At 35.5% G+C, this 18842-nt stretch overlaps 1 protein-coding gene across 2 annotated transcripts in view; it reads left to right on the top strand.

Moving 5' to 3' along the window:
- LOC129745772 (proton-coupled amino acid transporter-like protein pathetic) overlaps positions 1 to 13236 on the top strand; it is a 108930-nt gene extending 95694 nt beyond the window's left edge. For both annotated transcript variants that reach the window (XM_055739109.1, XM_055739110.1), the window contains exons 2-5: positions 3700 to 4286; positions 4353 to 4718; positions 4781 to 4937; positions 11621 to 13236. In XM_055739109.1, coding sequence (XP_055595084.1) covers positions 3700 to 4286; positions 4353 to 4718; positions 4781 to 4937; positions 11621 to 11881 — 1371 coding nt within the window. In that variant the 3' untranslated portion in view covers positions 11882 to 13236. The remainder of the gene's footprint in view (positions 1 to 3699; positions 4287 to 4352; positions 4719 to 4780; positions 4938 to 11620) is intronic.
- The last annotated feature ends 5606 nt before the right edge of the window (positions 13237 to 18842 follow it).

Here is an 18842-nt window from a genome sequence, read left to right as displayed (position 1 = left end):
ACAACAAACAAACATAAACACTTTGAGGTAGCAAAAACATCATCAATTTTCACAGAAGATTTTTCGTGATGATAAAAAAAACAATTCAAACCATGAAGATGAAAACGAAAGTGCAGGAAATTATTCTTTGGAGAACTTTTCCAAATTTTCAGAATATGAAGAATTGTTTTTAATTTGCTCTCTAGAACCTCCTTGAGAGGCTTCGTTCTACGTTTATTACCGTTTGCAAGTCTTGTTTGTAATTACAGTAGTTTATCGATTTTATCACTGTTCGATTTTTTCAATACTCGCCAAATTCACGCTCGATTTTATTACTGTTATTGTTTCAATTTGATGTAGTTTTCTTTAAATTGTTTTTCAAAATGTGCATAACGGCTGTTTAATTTCCATAAAAACTAAATAATTCAGTTTAATTAGATGTAGACTATCAAATTGATATTAAAAATGAAAAAACATAAAATTGCTATAGAGAAGAATAATTTAAACTGAAATCGATCGTTTGTGTTTAGTAAACTCTGATAATTACATCTTGTGATCAAAATTTATTGATAAAAAGGTTTCCAGTAATGAGCACATTATAAATGATTGATTAAAGACAATGAAAATAATTCTTTCCAAATTAATTTTTAGTTTCGCCAGATTAACGGTTTCGCCAAATTCACGGTTTCGTCATATTCACGGTGGAATTTTTTTTACCGTTATAAAATCGAAAAACTACTGTACTTACAATAGCTTGTGTTTATTTATAACGAAGCTAGAATTCTAAAAATTATCTTATTAGCAAGACTGGCTCAGCAGTTTTATGCACGATTCTCATTTTTATCCGTAATGAGCCAACGTGACACTCCTCACATCGATACGCGTTTTTTCTCATGCGAAATTCCTAACCTTTTTTATAACAGTTTATTTGAGGCATCTGAGTTATGTTAAACGTTAGTGTCATATTTAAGCACATTATTCCATTTTTATCGAAGCCCATTTTTATTCACCATAAATTAAAAAAAGAAAAAAAATGTGCACATTATTTAGTAAACGATGTTTTTCCTGTATTAAGTTATCTCGAAAGTAAGAGCTTATAGAAAAAAAAAATAAATGCATATTTGGAATGGGGGTGCTCATTAGTAGAAATAGCTTTTGATTAAGTTTTTAGCACCTCGGAAAAATGTTAATTTTGATACCATATGTATGTAGATTCCGAGATCTGATGCACGAATAAAACCCGCAGATAACCACACCGAAAGACACTTTTCGGATACAAAGAACAACTCAGGCGATTTACTGGGAATCCACTTTATTCTACCAAACGCAAATGTACGACCGTTCTCGATAACAGTCGGCAAAACACTGTCGATCGCGTTTTTCTACACCTTATCACGTTGAATAGCAAGTTATGGAGATAGGGATGTTCAATCCAACATTCGGCCGTCCTGACCTTCAACCGGCCCGGTTGAAGCCATTTCTTTTGGAATTGCCTTACTAGAATCGAACCAGGTTTCTTCCTTGTGGTATCTAACCAGGGTACTCCTTCTTCTTCGCCGTCGGCGCCGTCTGCTACTAGGTATCGGTACCATTCTGTTTAGTTTTCGGCACATTGTACGATGGATCAACTCAGATTGGTCTTGCGCGACCTGCTCGAGTATGTTGTCGCACGACCAAGCGTAGACTTTATTCTCTATAACCGGGTCTCTAATGTGCTCAACAGGATCACTGGACACCGTTGTAATGAGGTGAACAAACTGCTTTTCCTTTGCTAAAAACTGTGTTCCATCGGCCGAAACTTTTATGTCACCATGGAGCAATAAATTTCGTCCGATTAGAGGTCGCATGTCAAAAACTTCGTTTGCAAGCACACTAAACTGTAGCATCATTTCGACACCATCGATTTCGATCTGTAGCATCGTAGTGCCCAAGGTCATGACCGAATCACTGATTGTTTTTAGTTTTTTTCTATCACTTTTGTTTATTTGTGCTCCCACTTGTTGCATGAAATTTAAAGAAACTAACGACACATCAGCGCCACAGTCGAAAAATGCTTTTATCGGCACACCGTTCACTTGGACAGCTAAGTATGTTCCATTTTCGATCGGTCCAACACTGCACATTTTCACACCACTGTTTTCTTCGGGACAGTCTTTAATGAGATGTCCTGGGTCTTGGCATCTGAAGCAAACCTTCGGCTTTGTATTTGAAACATCTCCTCTTCTAGTGTTTTTAGATTGATATTTCCCATTAAATACACTGACGCTTTTGGAATCTTTGATGTTCTGGTAAACTCTCAGTTTCACTTTAAATTCATCGATCGATTTTGCACCATATAGCACGGTTTTGTCAGGACCACAATCAATAATCCCATTAACAGTATGCGCAATAATTGCTTCTGGCTCAAGATCTGCCTTTGCCCCCAGCTCACGCATCAAAATAAAATACTCGAAAACAGATTCCGAAGTCGATTTTTTGCGTGCACGCATCTTATCATGCACTACAGTACTGTTCTCAATGTTGTCGAATTCACACATCAAGAACTGTTTCAGGGCATTCCAGCAAGTGACATGACTTACAGTGTTAACTGAAATTCTAGCCAACCCTGTTAACTTTTTCTTCGCGACAACGTACTTGCGCAACTCGGAAAGTCCGATAGCCTCGGCCATTTCTTCAAAATCGCGTATCCACTTTTGAACGGAATAGCAATCCGAACCCGAAAATTCGTTAAAGGCTGATTCAATTTCCGACACGGTCAGCTTTGCAGTTTCACACGCGACGGTACTGTTCTGAAAACTTGCAATATGCTCTCGGCCAACATTATTTGCGTATGACTCGCGTTGTGGCGTACTTCGTGGCGTAGCTCGTAGCTCATCGATCACAGTGTGCAGACGGCTATTTTCTGCTCGTAGCTCGTGCATCTCACTGCGAATTTCATTTAGTTGATGAGAAACACTGGCAAGAGATACGTTTGAGAAATTCAGTTGATCGATTAGGCGGGCAAATTCGTTGCCATTTGGTGACCACGTCGTCGTAGGTCTACCAGGAGGTGGAACACGGGGGTTAAACCCAGAGGGGAACATTTTGTGTGCCTTTGTTTTAAAACACTCCACAGATTTTCTGCAACGCACCACAAAAGATATTGTGACCAAGTTTTTTTTCACTTCACTTGGCTGCTACGGTACACTTCTTTTGTAAGCGCAAAAGTGCCACGAAGAGATTTTTAGAACAATTGGCTTGCCACCAGTTTTATCCACACTGATTTTGATTATGGTGATAACAATCACGTAATATTATCACTCTTCACAGATTAAGTTCTTAATGAACTTTCACTCGGGATCAATATTCTCTGGATCATACGGTTTGTGCTTCCCGGTTGAGCCCCCAAAATTGTAGATTCCGGGATCTGATGCACGAATAAAACCCGCAGATAACCACACCGAAAGACACTTTTCGGATACAAAGAACAACTCAGGCGATTTACTGGGAATCCACTTTATTCTACCAAACGCAAATGTACGACCGTTCTCGATAACAGTCGGCAAAACACTGTCGATCGCGTTTTTCTACACCTTATCACGTTGAATAGCAAGTTATGGAGATAGGGATGTTCAATCCAACATGTAATTCTTCATCGATACCTAAAAGAATCTTAAAACTGTTCAAATTATTACGCAACACAACTTATTTAACGAACTTTATTTCATTTCTATATTTCAGCCAATCCGACCAAACTGGACCGATTCAACGAAAACGATGGCAGCGGGCTCGACGCTGCCTTTGGTAGGAATTCCTCGGAACGATGAAGAAGCCGGATCGTACAATCCCTTCGAACATCGGGACCTCAGCCATCCAACCTCCAGTACCGAAACACTGGTACATCTCCTGAAGGGCTCTCTGGGATCTGGAATTCTGGCTATGCCCCTGGCTTTCCTCCACGCCGGACTTTGGTTCGGATTGGGAGCAACCATCATTATTGGCTTGATTTGTACCTACTGCATTCACATTTTGGTAAAGTGTTCTCACATCCTCTGCAGGAGGGCACAGATCCCTTCGCTAGGGTTTGCTGATGTGGCTGAAACGGCCTTCCTCGCTGGACCGGAAGGCATCCGAAAGTATTGCCGGCTAGCAAGGTTTATCATCAACTTGTTCCTGGTTCTGGATCTGATTGGGTGTTGCTGCATCTATCTGGTGTTTGTTGGCACCAATCTGAAGCAGGTGGTCGATTTCTACACGCACAGTCACTACGATGTGCGGTACTACATTTTGCTGCTGTTGGCTCCACTGATTCTGATCAATTTGATTAGGTGAGCATTACAATATTTTATTTTTTCCCGAAAAATATCAAAAATTTCCGTTTAAATCAATTACAGGCAACTGAAGTACCTGACCCCGTTCTCGATGATCGCCAACGTGTTGATCGGCGTCAGTGTTGGAATTACGCTGTACTACATCGTAACGGATCTTCCTGCCTTCTCGGAACGGAAGGCCATTGCCGATGTGCACCACATGCCGATGTTCTTCGGAACAGTCATCTTCGCCCTGGAAGGAATCGGTGTAGTTATGTCCCTGGAGAATAACATGAAGAACCCACAGCACTTCATCGGCTGTCCCGGAGTACTGAACATCGGAATGAGTGTGGTCATTTTCCTGTATACTGTCGTAGGATTCTTGGGCTATTTGAAGTACGGTGAAGACACCAAGGGTAGCATTACCCTGAATCTGCCCGTTGAAGATCTGTAAGTATATTCTATTTCAATGGAATGGTGGTCAAATTTTTAACATGAATATTTAATTACAGATTAGCACAAATGACAAAGCTGATGATTGCGCTGGCCATCTTTCTCACCTACTCGCTACAGTTCTACGTCCCGATGGAAATCATTTGGAAGAATGTTAAGCATAACTTCAACGAGCGAGCTAATGCCGCTGAGTATGCGATCCGTATTGGACTTGTGGTAAGTTTAGTGGGAATAGTCTAAAAATATATGAAATAAATAATTATGAAAAGATAAAATACATAGTTAGGAACGGATAGAAAATTAGAAGCAAATCTATAAGTGTTGATAATTGAGATTTTATGATTTCAAGAGTAAATTGTTACTCTTCCCACGGGGGATTTAATAAAAATAAAATGTTATTTTATGGGAGGTTTTTGCAGAGGAAAACGTCAAGGCACAAGCTACCAAAACATTGAATAACATCAGGTTTAATCAGCGTCATCGAGTTTTCTAAATCGACTTCTAAACAGCTCGAGATTTTTCAACATTACAGTACACAAAAATTTCAATGTATTATAGAAACCCGAAAATAGCTTATTTTTATGCCTGTTTTGATAGTTTGAAGAATGGGATTGTGACTTGACTTATTATTAGGACTTGAATTATTATTGGGACTTGACTGTATAAAACAATTTAACCAATTTGAATAAGCTCATCACTGCCACTTGGTGGAATGCTTATTTTCAAAAGGTTACAGATTTTTTTTTACGTAATAAGGTAATAATTTGAATGGAGATACAAAACATACGTTTTAACTTTCTAGAATTACTTGTTTTATGTCTCGTTCAAAAGCTGAATAGCCTTCTCTCGAGCTTCGACTATGGAACTTAAAAGATTCGATAAAAACTTAAATCTTGAGCTGAGTAAAGCTTGCTTCAAATAGAATTAGAAAAAAAAAAAACAATTGCCTGTATTTCAGTTATTTATTAATAAATTCAAGATCTCTTTTATACAAATGTAGCGATTTTTTTATAATTTGAAGGAAAAAAACTGATAACATTATTCGTCACGGTTTTGATGGAATTCTCGATTTTTTCCTGTAACATGGTTCATTACACGGTGCACACTTCTTCGTCCATCGTTTAAGCTGTCTTATTCTACCAGGTCTCCATCCTCTTTGACAACCTTTCCCTTTGCTTTGAGTCTTCATGATCTTCATGATTGCCCAGTGTGGAAGATGAGAATGGTTAAAAACCGTACATAAAATAAAATAGAATACGGCAATTATAAATATCAATGCAAAATATTATTAAAAATCATTTAGCGTGCAGAATAACGTTTTCGTTAGGATTTACGACAACCCTGCACGATCTCTCTCACTCGCACTTGGTTTGGTTGTCTAAACGGACAGGATGAACACGAGTCAGTTGAAAGGAAAATGTTGCGGAAGATACACGCACTTTAAATTACTTTAAATCGTGCTTATGCGTGATTGACGCAGTCAGCCATTATTAAGCCGGATGAAAACGGCCAGTTACGACACCCAGTATTTCTCAATAGGGCGAAAATGGGGGCAGTTGGGTGGGTTAAGGTTTTTCGGAACAAACTGGACCCCTTTCTCTGCATACCATTCTTCAATGACTTTGCTTTAATGACAGCTTGCCAAATCAGGCCTGAACATTACGGGATGGTCGTGGGGACGAATAAACGGCAAAATTCGTTCGTGGAGAAACTCTTTTTGGTATAGCTCCGACTTCGTTGTCTCATTTGTAACGAAAACTTTCGTTTTTTGCCACAGCTGCAAATGCCTTGCCAAACAAATCATAAATTTTCGTGTAGATTTGTCGGCAAACACAAACTTAAATTCGGCTGGAACATCCCACGAGCCAAGACGAATTTTTGACTTTGGATTTGCCCGAAGTCAGCATTTACATAGGTTTCATCGTCCATCAGAAGACACTGAAGATTTGGCTGTTTGCTAGCTCGATACGATTTGATCACTTCCCGGAGTCGAATTCTCCTCACAGTACTATGGGCAGCACCGAATTCTCTGGCTGTCGTGATTTTACGAATCTTAATTCAGAGATTCACTTAGAAACATCTAAGGGAAATCAGCAAACAATCAGCTGCCGCAGCAGACTTAAAAATCTTCGCTTCCTAAGCCAATCAGTCTTATTCCAAGGAAATCGTCTGCCAATTGGTCTTATTTCACCGGAAGGCCAAACCAAAATAATCAGCAGCAGCAGCCTTAAAAATCTGCACTTCTAAAGCAAATCTGTCTTATTCCACCGGAAGGCCAAAGCAACACGAACAATCAGAAGCAGCAGCCTTAAAAATCTGCGCTTCTTAAGCCAATCCGTCTTATTTCACCGGAAGGCCAAATGTACACAAACAATCAGCAGCAGCAGCTTAGAAAATCTGCGTTTCTAGAATCCGTCTCATCCCACCGGAAGGCCAAATCCAAACAATCAGCAGTGGCAGTCTTAAAAATATGCGCTTCTAAAGCCAATCCATCCGTCTTTTTTCACCGGAAGGCCAAATCAAAACAATCAGCATTAGCAGCCTTAAAATTTTGCGCTTCTAAAGCCGATCCATCCGGCTTTTCCCACCGGAAGACCAAATAAAAACAGACAATCAGCAGCAGCAGCCTTTAAAATCTGTGCTTCTTAAGCCAATCCGTCTTTTTCCACCCAAAGACAAATTCAAAACAATCAGCAGCAGCAGCCTTAAAAATCAGCGCTTCCTTAGCCAATATGTCTTATTCCACAGTAAGGCCAAAAGAACACAAACAATCAGTAGCAGCAGCCTGTTAAAATTTGCGCTTTTAAAGCCAATCCGTTTTCCGGTGAAATAAGAAGTCTTATCTCACCGGAAGGCCAAATCAAAACAATCAACAGCAGTTGTTTTAAAAAGCTGCGCTTCTTAAGGCAATCGGTCTAATTTCACCGGGAGGCCAAATGAAAACAAACAATCAGCAGCAGCAGCCTTTAAAATCTGTGCTTCTTAAGCCAATTTGTTTTTTCCCATGGGAAGGCCAATTCAAAACAACCAGCAGCAGCAGCCTTAAAAATCAGCCTGCCAATCCGTCTCACCTCAATGGAAGGCCAAATCCAAACAATCATCAAAGGCAGCCTTAAAAATCTGCGCTTCTAAAGCCAATCCATCTGTTTATTTTTTCACCAGAAGGCCAAATCAAAACAATCAGCAGCAGCAGCAGCTTTTAAAATCTGCGCTTCTAAAGCCAATTCCGTCTTTTTCCACCGGAAGGCCAAATGAACACATACAATCAGCAGCAGCAGCTTAAAACATCTGCGCTTCTGAAATCCGTCTCATCCCACCGGAAGGCTAAATCCAAACAATCAGCACCGGCAGCCTTAAAAACTTGCGCTTCTAAAGCCAATTCATCCGTCTTTTTTCACCGAAAGGCCAATCAGCAGCGGCAGTCTTTAAAATCTGTGCTTCTAAAGCCAATCCTCTGTCTTTTTCACCGGAAGGTCAAATCAAAACAATCAGCAGCAACAGCCTTAAATATTTGCGCTTCTAAAGCCAATCCATTCGTCTTTTTCCATCGGAGGGCCAAATCAAAATAATGGAATAGATAGAAAGATGGGATCGAAAATAAACCGATTTAATCTGTATATTCTTCTTGCCATTCTAACAAGGATTCATTTTTTGCCAGGTTAAGTGCGTCCATCAAAGGTATTTTGGAGTATATTATTTGTTGTGCATTGCAGCCTTGTTTCGAGAGTTGGTCTGCGATTTCGTTCCCATAGATGTTGCAGTGTCCTGGGACCCACTGAAGTTTGATTATTTTATTGGTGATTTCAAGTTTATTTAATATTTCGTTAATTATAAAGTTATCTTTAACGTAGCCATTTTTTAATGATTGAAGCCCTGATTTAGAATCGGTGCATATCACGAATTTATTTTCTGTGCTGGAATTGATTTTATCAATGGCTGTATTGATTGCTAATAGTTCTATGTTCATTATAGATAGTTCTTTGTTTACTCTCGAGTTGAATTTATCTTGGTTGTATTCTATGTATATTCCTATTCCGCTACTTTCACTTGTTTTTGAACCATCTGTATATATTTTTTGATAATTAGCGTATTTGTTTTGGAGAATTTCGTTTACTATGATCTTAATTGATTTTTTGTTTAAATCTTTTTTATTTAAATCTTTGATGCTATCTTCTATGTTTTTATTTAAATTAAAATGTTTGATTGAGTTAGAGTTTAGATTGTTGGCAGTTTGTACTATGAGATAGTTGTTTTGATAAGTTGTTATTTCTAATAGTGTAGCTTTTTTAGGAAGGATATCAATTTCTAGAAATTCTTTTAAGTATTCGGTAATAGGTTTGTTGTTGGAGAATGCTTTGATTGTCTCTTTTTTTGCTAACCATTGTGCCCTCTTTTTAACAGGCATTTCTCCTGCTTCTGCGTAAAGCACGTTCAACCCAAATACGAACGAACGAAATACCGAAACAGCTGACAGCACATGTAAACAAAACTAATTTGTTTTTGTTTTATTTTATACACGCTCCCGATTTTATACTTAAATTTTCGTTTATTAAACACTAATCGGCTAATGAATCGATTCAAAAAATCGGAAATTTGAGTTCGAAAGATCGATCTAAGATCTACCAATCCTAAGACTCGAGCTCCCAAGCAAAATGATGCATGACAACTGCATTCCAGCGAAACAAGAAAAATATATGAAGGATTAATCACCGTATTTTATGTTTGTTACTTATTTTTTGGGCCTTATCGGTGAAAACTGATGTCCTTTTTGGGAAGAGCATCTTAAGATTATGAAATTTCATAGACGGATAGAAAGTTAGAAGAATTGAAAGATGGTGAAAATGAGCGGGTAGACAAACATAAATTTCGGTGATTAATCTTTTCATAAAAAGCAAGCAAAGTTATCAACTTTTTATCAACAATGGTAAAAAATTCATTTTTGTAGTTGAATATTGAATCGTTCCTTGTTTCAAGAACTCCTAATTAAAGGCGAACACGAAATTATTGCGACACCGAAAAAGTCATGCCAACGTCTCATAATGATTAGAATCAAACCAAAATTTTGGGGTAGTTTTCAACATATATTTACTTCAAAAATCAAAAGAAAAGTAAATCTATGGAACCTTCAGTGTAAAATTGAACGCATTCTCGCTTGATGCCCTCCACCAAAGTCTTTACAGTGTCATCCGGTACCAGTTTCTCAGTTTTTTTTTTCTCCATTTTCTCAACATGTCCTTCTCGTCTTAGACTGTCTTCTAGCTCTTCCGAAGTTCCCGCTTCATTATTGCCCAGTACTGCTCCACCGGGCGCAGCAACGAACTGTTTGGCGGGTTCATGTCCTTTGGAACAAAATGGACAGAATTGGCCTCATACCACTTGAGGACACATTTAGAATAGTGGCATGATGTCAAATCTGGCTAAAATAGCGGAGCTTCGTCGTGCTACTGCATGAACGGCAAAATGCGCTTCTCGAGGCACTCAGATTTGTGGCCATTTACCGTGCCCTTTGTCATGAAAGGCTCACTCCTCAGTCCGCAAAAGCAGATGGCCTTCCAAACGAAATATTTGGAGGCGAACTTCGACATTTTCTTCTTCTTAAATTTGGCGTCCACATCGAACATGTTCTTGCCGGTGAGAAACTCCAACCCCGGAATTTGTTTAAAATCGGCTTTAATATACGTTTTGTCGTCCATCACACAGCAGCCACATTTTGTCAGCATTTTCTCGTAGAGCCTCCGTGCCCGTGTTTTAGCCGTAGATTGCTGCCGCTCATCGCGGTTTAGGAAGTTCTTTACCTTGTAGTCCAGCTCTCATCTTTGCATTCTGGACGTAGCTCTGCGACATGCCGATCTTTTAAGCCAAATCATGGCTTGAGTCGTTGGGATTTGCTTCAATCATCCGCCTTTCCCTCCGTTTTTTTCTTCTCCTGTCCCGGTTTTCTTCCAACTCCTTTGCCGTGGTCCAACGTCAACCGCTTCTGGAACCGCTTCAACACTCTGGAGACGATTGAATGGTGAATTTTCAACATTTTTTCCAACTTCCGGTGCGACAGGTCAGGAAATTCCAAGTGTTTGGAAAGAATTTGTTCACTCGACTCGCGTAGGTTCAACATTATTTTCGTTGAATCGAAAAACAGGACTTCCAGTTTTGCAGCATGTAAACAATACACATCAATGAGAAAGTGTGCAAAATTTGGTTTTTACCCAGTGGTAAAAAAGTTATGCCCTGTTGAATGTGTCGAAATAATTTCGTGCTCACCCTTTAAATCAAAGATAAGACTGAAAATTCAAAGTTTTTGACCTTCCATTTTTGCCATTTTTTGACAATTTAATTTCAATATAAAAATCTGAAATTTAGACTGAACTTAAAATTCCAGTTCTGATCGAAATATTTTTCTTAGCCTGCAAATCCTGTGAAATATTTTGAAATTATAATATATCATCAAACAAAATCATTCATCGGTATATGGAACAACAACAATTCAGCACATTTTGAAATATTTAACACATATTGAGTCAATAGCCAGACCCTCATAGTTCCAAAAAATAGGTACATGTTCAAATATTGAGTTACGCAAATACCTTCAAGTAACAGAAAAAAGAATAAAAAAAAAGTTGACTGGCAATAGCCTTAATAAAACGTTAAGGTGCATAACAGACTTAAAAATGGTTTTCTAAGGTTTGAAAAAGTAAAATAGGTTTTAAATTGGACTTATAAAATTGTTGAGTTTTGGTAAATAGTTTAGTTTGAAGTGATCGCACTGCTGTTCATAGTAATTTTAAAACTGAAAAGACAAATTAAACAAAACTTTTTTTTATTCCGAAGGAGTAAAACTCGGTATTCGAAAAATTGAGCATTAAAATTCAATTGAATATTTATTCCCGATTTTATCATTCCAGGTTCTCACCGTGGTCATTGCCGCAGCGCTGCCCAACATCGGACCCTTCGTAACGCTCATTGGAGCCGTTTGTCTCAGCACCCTGGGCCTAATGTTCCCGGCCGTGATCGAGCTGGTGGTGTACTACGAAAAACCCGGCTACGGTCCCTTCAACTGGGTCTTGTGGAAGAACATCTTCCTGATTCTGTTCGGAGTGGTTGGTTTCATCACCGGAACCTACGTCAGTATCGAGGAATTCTCCCAGCATCTGGAAGAAGTATAAAATGGTTCGTCGTTTGAATGTTCGTGGTCGGATGTTAGTGTTTGCATACATTTAGGTGCATATCTTAAGTAGCTAAAAGACTTGTCACTCGATTGTCGAGTGCCAAACAGCAGTTTAGAACCTTACTTTCGACCTGATTGATCCGAAGATTGAAAGAGTGGATGTTCGCAATCGGAAGTGCACGTGGTGGTGTCCCGAGATAGGATCAATGTTCCAGTGATGAAAATTACCAACAGTGTATGTGTGAAATACTCTGTTAGAGCTGACTTTTCAAGAAGCTTCCAATCTCCAATCTTTCAGCACACCAGTCACTTTTGCAGTCGAACATACCATCGTTATTGGCGAAGCCAAAATTCAGTCATCCCTTACCACTTTCCCCAAATCCAAGATTGAAATGGCATCAAAAAACGTTTGACCCCTCAAAGTAAAAATTCGTTAGACTTAGCGTGGTTTTAAGTGGTAGAGTATTTGGCAGTGTAGCACCGAAACCAATGTGATTTTGAATCTATCTCTAATTATTTTACCATTTAGTCTAAGGCTATGTATAGTTTACAAATAGAATAGATCCAAGATTTCAGTAAGTTGAAACATTAAAAATGGAATGACCCCCCAAAAATACCGAGCTTGAATGTTTCTCGAAAACCATGAAAACCACAAAGACATGAAAACCAAAATTTAAAGCTACCATATCGTTAACCCCAAATCGAACTAAAGTTTTGTTGATATCTTTTGAGAAAAAATCTAATGAAGCAACCGGTCTTCCAAACGCCATCCAAAAGCTGGAAAATGAGATAAAACACTGCATTAAACACAAATAAAATAGCTTTAAATATTTTTTATTTAAAAGAAACACAATGAATTGATACAATTATCAATGAAAAAAAAATAAAACCCAGATGCTGGAAACTGACTTGTGAACACTCATGTTCCTAATATTTAGTAGATGCAACGATGCTATTTAAAAACAAAAGTAGTGAACAAAGTACCACACAAAAAATCTAAGAATCAACGATATTTTACCCAGGCACAAAATATTTTGGAAACAAGTCTGCTAGTTGGACGTTAAAAAATTGATTCAGGTTTCATTGGAAATATTTGTAACACCCACAACCGAGAGAAGGAAATTGACATAGCATCGTAGTCGCGGCGTTATACGAATGTTAATCGATTTCTACGATAATCTACGAATAAACATATGTAACACAGTAGTGATTACTGCTGCCGTTGTCAAAAGTTAAATGCGATAGGTGATAAGCAAAGCTCATTGTTACTAATGTAAGATATACCTTAAACTATGCTTTATAAAAGTGGATTGAAAATCTATTTAATAAATGATACTTGGCCCCTGAGAAAAATTTTTCAATTTAAGCAATGCACGACTAGTCCTTTTCTATACAATACCAAGATAAATAAAACGAGATTATCACACATCATTTACTCATTTATTCTAAATCATAGGTAAAATCTTAATCTGAAATTGGTAAAGAAGAAAATACTTCTTAAAATTCTGAATTTGAATGTATGTATTTAGGAATGTGAAACAATGCTTCGAAGCATCGTTAAGGCAACATTAGCCCCGAAATCACTATCACCCCCATCACAATCATCATCAGAATTCAGATACTAATTTAGCTTAATGTATAATATGGTTCAAACAAATTATTTCATATTCTGAACTTAAATTTTTTCAAGAGTTTTATTTTTGAAACTTAACCAGAATAGAAGAATATTAAATGGAAAATGTTCGAAAAAAAAATATGAAATAAAATGGTTTTACCTTACATGATGAAGTATCCATTTTCAGGCAATGATTTTATGTCGGTGTTATTTTAGCAAAGACGCAACCCTTCCGAGCTACGTGTGCTGCGCTCTGGCGATATTTGAAATAAACTAATGCATTCGAAAAATGTATTCATTAGTTCCTTTCTTAGCCGTCAGAGTTTCAGCGAACACTTACCGAAGCAAAGCATAACCCAGGATAGCTTTGAAACTATTCGCAACGTAAAGATATGTTGTAATGTTGTATGTATAGTACCTAAATGATAATCCAGGAAACAGCATTTTCTGTGGTATTTTTTTTTTAAACCTGAATCTGGCGCCCTGAATTTGAATCTATCACCCACAGGCGCGATCCTAGAGCTGGCTGACTTTCTAAATTTTCAAAAATCAGTCAATATAAAGGAACGTTAATATCGGGTGAAAAAACGTTCATTTTGAGAAAGCGAAATAAGGAGGGGGCAAATGCAAATGAGTCTACAATTTAAGCTGCACATTGCTCCTTCTCCTCTCTTGAATTTCACTGATCAAAAAAAGATGCATTTCAAAAAATATGGAATAAAATAAAATAATTTAAACTTTCAACAAATTTTCTAAATATTTATAGAACAACCAGCGGATAATATTCACTGAAAAAAAAGTTGATAAAAAGATTGTGGTTATTTGTATATCCGGTAGTTTAGAAGATTAGGAATTGTCACTTTGAAAGCTTTTTAAAGAATTTGTTGTTTTAAATGTCATTTGTCACACGTTGTTGAGAGAGGAAAATTTAGAATAAAATTATTAAAGTTATCTAATTTTTTTTTTCTGGGCTTCTGAATATCAGCGCTAGGCACAAAAATAATTTCAATGATTTCCATTTTGCAACTATACGTTTGAAAAGGCATATTTTTGAGATGAGTGTTATCTGATTATTGATTTGAATTTCAAACTGATTAACGGTTTCTAGTTAACGTAAAAAATCAACACTCTAAATATAAATTTTGTTGAAAATTAGATAATCAAAATCAGTTTCTGATGTATGAAGCTCCTTAAACCTAATTTAATTGATTTGCTGTTGAATTTCAATTTATCAAACAACATTTTTAACATAAATGGTACTGAAACGAATGAAAAAGTTACAAATAGTTATAAAGAAAGTGAAAATTGTTTTTTTCCCTTTCAGGTACCTACACATAATTTCAAATTTTTTAAATAATTAAGAATTGAAATTTAAAAAAAAAAAGAAATGATGAGTTCATTCTAATAGTCAATACTATTCTTTAGTGAAGAGTCTTTATCAATTGCATTTGAAATAACCAAACTTTCAGATGCAGAATATCCATCCTTAAACTGGGTTTTAACGAAAGTTTCAATATTATTTTGTGAATAAGCTGAAAGCAGTAACGGTGATATAATTGGTGTTGATCTTGAAATCCACTGCTGGAGTCAAAAATCACTAAAAGATCTTCCGAATGTTTGGCTTGATGGATTGCCTTATTTCCGAAAAAAAAAATCGACTGATAACGGGATAGTTTTTACTAAGAAGAGAAATTAAAACCTAGGAAAACTGATTTTGGAAGATTTCCGCGTTCTTAATTCGATTGTTTGTAAGATTTTGTCTGTCATTCCTAGTTTTTTTTTGGTGTTTAGTAATTTTAAAACAAATCAAGTTAAAGTTAAATCGATCAATGATAATTGATGAAGTTAATAACCTACATGAACAACAACAAAATATTTTATATCTTTTTATCATCCTTCAACGATACAGATTTAGAGAAGAATGCGAAATAGTGGTAAATTCTTGAAATAAAACGAACGGATCACCTTTAGGTAATTTTTTTTCCCGAAGATACAACGATTTGAAAATATAATTTTATTTTTTTTATGATAATTAAATAAATTACATTATAACTATTGCTAACATCACAAAAGAAAGGTTTGTTAAGTTATTTGTTTACTATTTGATCCTGAAAATTTTGATATATTTCACAACTTTGTTGAATGCTTAAAAGCATTTTCTCTTGTGCATTTAAAAATATCCAAGATTTATTTTGGTTTTAAATGTTTTCAAAATTCCCGTATTTAACACAACGAGGATACTTACTTCATAAAACTTGTCGCCCAAAAGTCACGGTAAATTGCATACAGTCTTCAGGAAAATTGATCATTAGGTAAAAAGCTTTTGTTTCTTTTTTTTTGATATTTTACACTTTTAATTTTTTTTTTAATTGACATTCGTTTTACAAAATTTTTCAATGAATTTTTATTTTGAATTTTCAAAAGTTATACCGGAAACGATACCTGATAGAAATAATACAAATTTGCATTCAGTGACCCTAAATAAGTCAAAATCAGTTTTCAAATTCTGTGTACCTCAGAAAATGTGAATTTTGTTACCTTGTGTTATAAATTGTGAATGTAGATTTTAGGTTCCGGATATGAATTGAAATCTCTACCGCAACACACCAATTCCTTCATAATGAAGCAGCTTTTCTAAATACTTTTTGTTCCTTTTTGGCTCTCAAAACTCATAGGGAACGCAAGTGTTACAAACACACAATATTTTCTTTTGGTTTACTGTTGATGGAATCTCTTGTGTTTTAACATACTAACTGGAATTTAGAATTTTCTAAAAGGTGTTTAAAATTAAAACTCTTTATATTTCAAATTCGATTCCTGTTTGGCAGTACGTTTTTCACGGTCATTAAAAATATGAATGATAGATTCAAAACAGAATTTAATAAAATTAGATCTAAAATTTAAATTTTTGGTTTTAAATTTCATGATTTCATAAAAAACCTCAATTCTAATTTTGCAATCTAATCATAAATCCCTTGTTAACGCAAGTGAAAATAGTGATGCAATAGATTTAGGAATGAGTTTAGCTTTAGACATCTGATATGACATTGTAACTGTAAAAAAAAGAAAAAAAATCAGAATTTGATATTCTGGTCAATATTTGAATATCAGATACGTAATAGCTTTTTGTTTTTGAAGTAAAGTTTAATTAGCAAATTTTGTTCTGATTCTAAATTGATGGTTTTCCTTCGATTTCTAAAATATATGGAAATACAAATGAAAAACCAATGATAAACCTTTCGTTGCCCGAATCTCCATTTAAAATGAATTTCATGCGGCTTCAACACGATGATGAATATGACGATTAAATTTGTTTTGTGGAATATTGGCAAGTAGGACTACCAATACGTTTCTTATGCGCCACTGGAAAACTGATCACTCCAATGGAGAATTTGACTATAATTTTAATTTCTTACAAAACATTTGACAGCCGAAGGTCCTTTTTCACTTTTTAGTAAGAACGACCAAGATCTGTTAATCCATTAAACATGGTAGAAACTTCTGAAAATTGAAGAAAATTGCAACTCACATGATTCCGTACCTACATATACAGCTTAAGGATTTTTGTTTGTTTTCTTCTTGCTGGGCGATTAAAAAAACTACATGTTAAAGGCAATAAATGCATGACGTTAAAAAATATTAAAAGTATTTCATTGTTATAACCATTTTCACTCCACTTTTTGACTTTTTCAAATTTGTCATTTTATTAAAATTCAAAACAAAATTAAGAATTAAGAAGCTCAAAATTTGAAACAAATGGAAAATTTATTACCATTTGCTTATGTAAATTTAGGAATATGACGGAAATTAGAGAAATAAGAAAATGGTCCTTACATTTGATTACCTAGCTCAAATGTCTAGTAGATAGGTAAATGGTTAGCGAACTCAAAGTCAACACAAAGTAAATTGCAAGTTACAGCTGTTTTAGTTTGGTGAACCGATTTTTTTTTTCAATTCTGAGCCTTTAAGTGATTAAGAAACTTTTTTATTGAATAAATACTCCCACGGAGTGGGAATTTTTTGAAAAGCACATCTACTAGGGAAAGTTCTAAGTTTTTATAGAAACTCGAGCATTTGCAGGTATTTTGTAACGGTATCTTGCCACTTTTGAGAACTGGAGAATTGGAGAACGGTTGCCATGGACCGAGTGAATTTTAGGAATTATGTTCGTCAAGTTATGTCGTGAGACGGAATACTATGTAAATAAAAAATAATCTTGCCACTTGGTGATCACCCCGACATGACCGCGCATGATTACCTGCCTGAGGCGTTATGGTGTTAAGGATTTTATAAATAGCTGATTTTTGAGTAGTCATTGAAAACTGATAAGTTTTCATTATTTTATTCAAAATAAGCTTGATACTAAAAAAAACGATAGTTGAAAGAAATAAATAATTATTGCATACTAGGATACATAGCCACAAAAAGTAAAGATTATCTCAAACACTATTGGCACCTCAAAAAAAAACTTGTTGGCTTTTGAAACATTTATTTAAAAAAGTATTTTAAATAAACATATCATTAACGAAACGAGTAATCCAAATAGTTGTACAAACCCCTCTCACGGCTCGATTTGAGCACATGTGCCAAAATAGTTATTTATGAAACAAGTAAGTTTTAAGCCCGAGTCGTAATTTTATTCATTTTCCGATACTGTTTTGAGAGTCAACAAATAAACTTTTTAACACAGAATTCATAAAAAAAATGCGCAAGTATCATAACTTGCTTTTGTACTATTTGTGGATTAGTTTTTATTATTTAAATGACAAAAATAACTAATAAAATGATGTAAAATGACAAACATTACAAATTTGATCAATATAACAAAACTCATAAACATAACAAAAAGAGTGCAAAATTGGAAAAAAATTTAAAAAAATATAATTAAAAATATTTCTATAAAAAACATCAGCAGATTCTAAATCGTTTTAAAGGCTTTGAAAAAATCGAATATGATTATTTTGTTAAAACTTGCTAATTTTTTTTTAATTTTTGACTTGAAAACTTAAAATAAAATATCCTAATCCGAGTAACGGAATAACACATAATATGAGTTCGGCTTTGATCTGCGAAAAAAATCGAAAAGTGAACTGCTCCAGAATACACTACATGGCTTTTCGAGAAAATATTTGCCTTTTTTTTAAATTGAATTTCCTACATATGAAGTTTGTTATAAAAGATTTCAAGAGTTCTATAAAGACATTTTAACAGTACTTGAAAAAAAAACCTTAAATATTTATGCAACAAATCATTTGTTACATGAAAAATCAAATGTCAAATTTCCCATTCATAACTCTGACATTAAAAATGGCTATAAAAGCAAAAGAAATGGTAAATTTGGATA

The sequence above is a fragment of the Uranotaenia lowii genome, chromosome 2 (genome assembly GCF_029784155.1).
Source record: "Uranotaenia lowii strain MFRU-FL chromosome 2, ASM2978415v1, whole genome shotgun sequence".
NCBI lineage: Eukaryota > Metazoa > Arthropoda > Insecta > Diptera > Culicidae > Uranotaenia > Uranotaenia lowii.
Note: the sequence above shows the minus strand (reverse complement) of the source record. Positions and strands in the feature narration are given on the sequence as shown.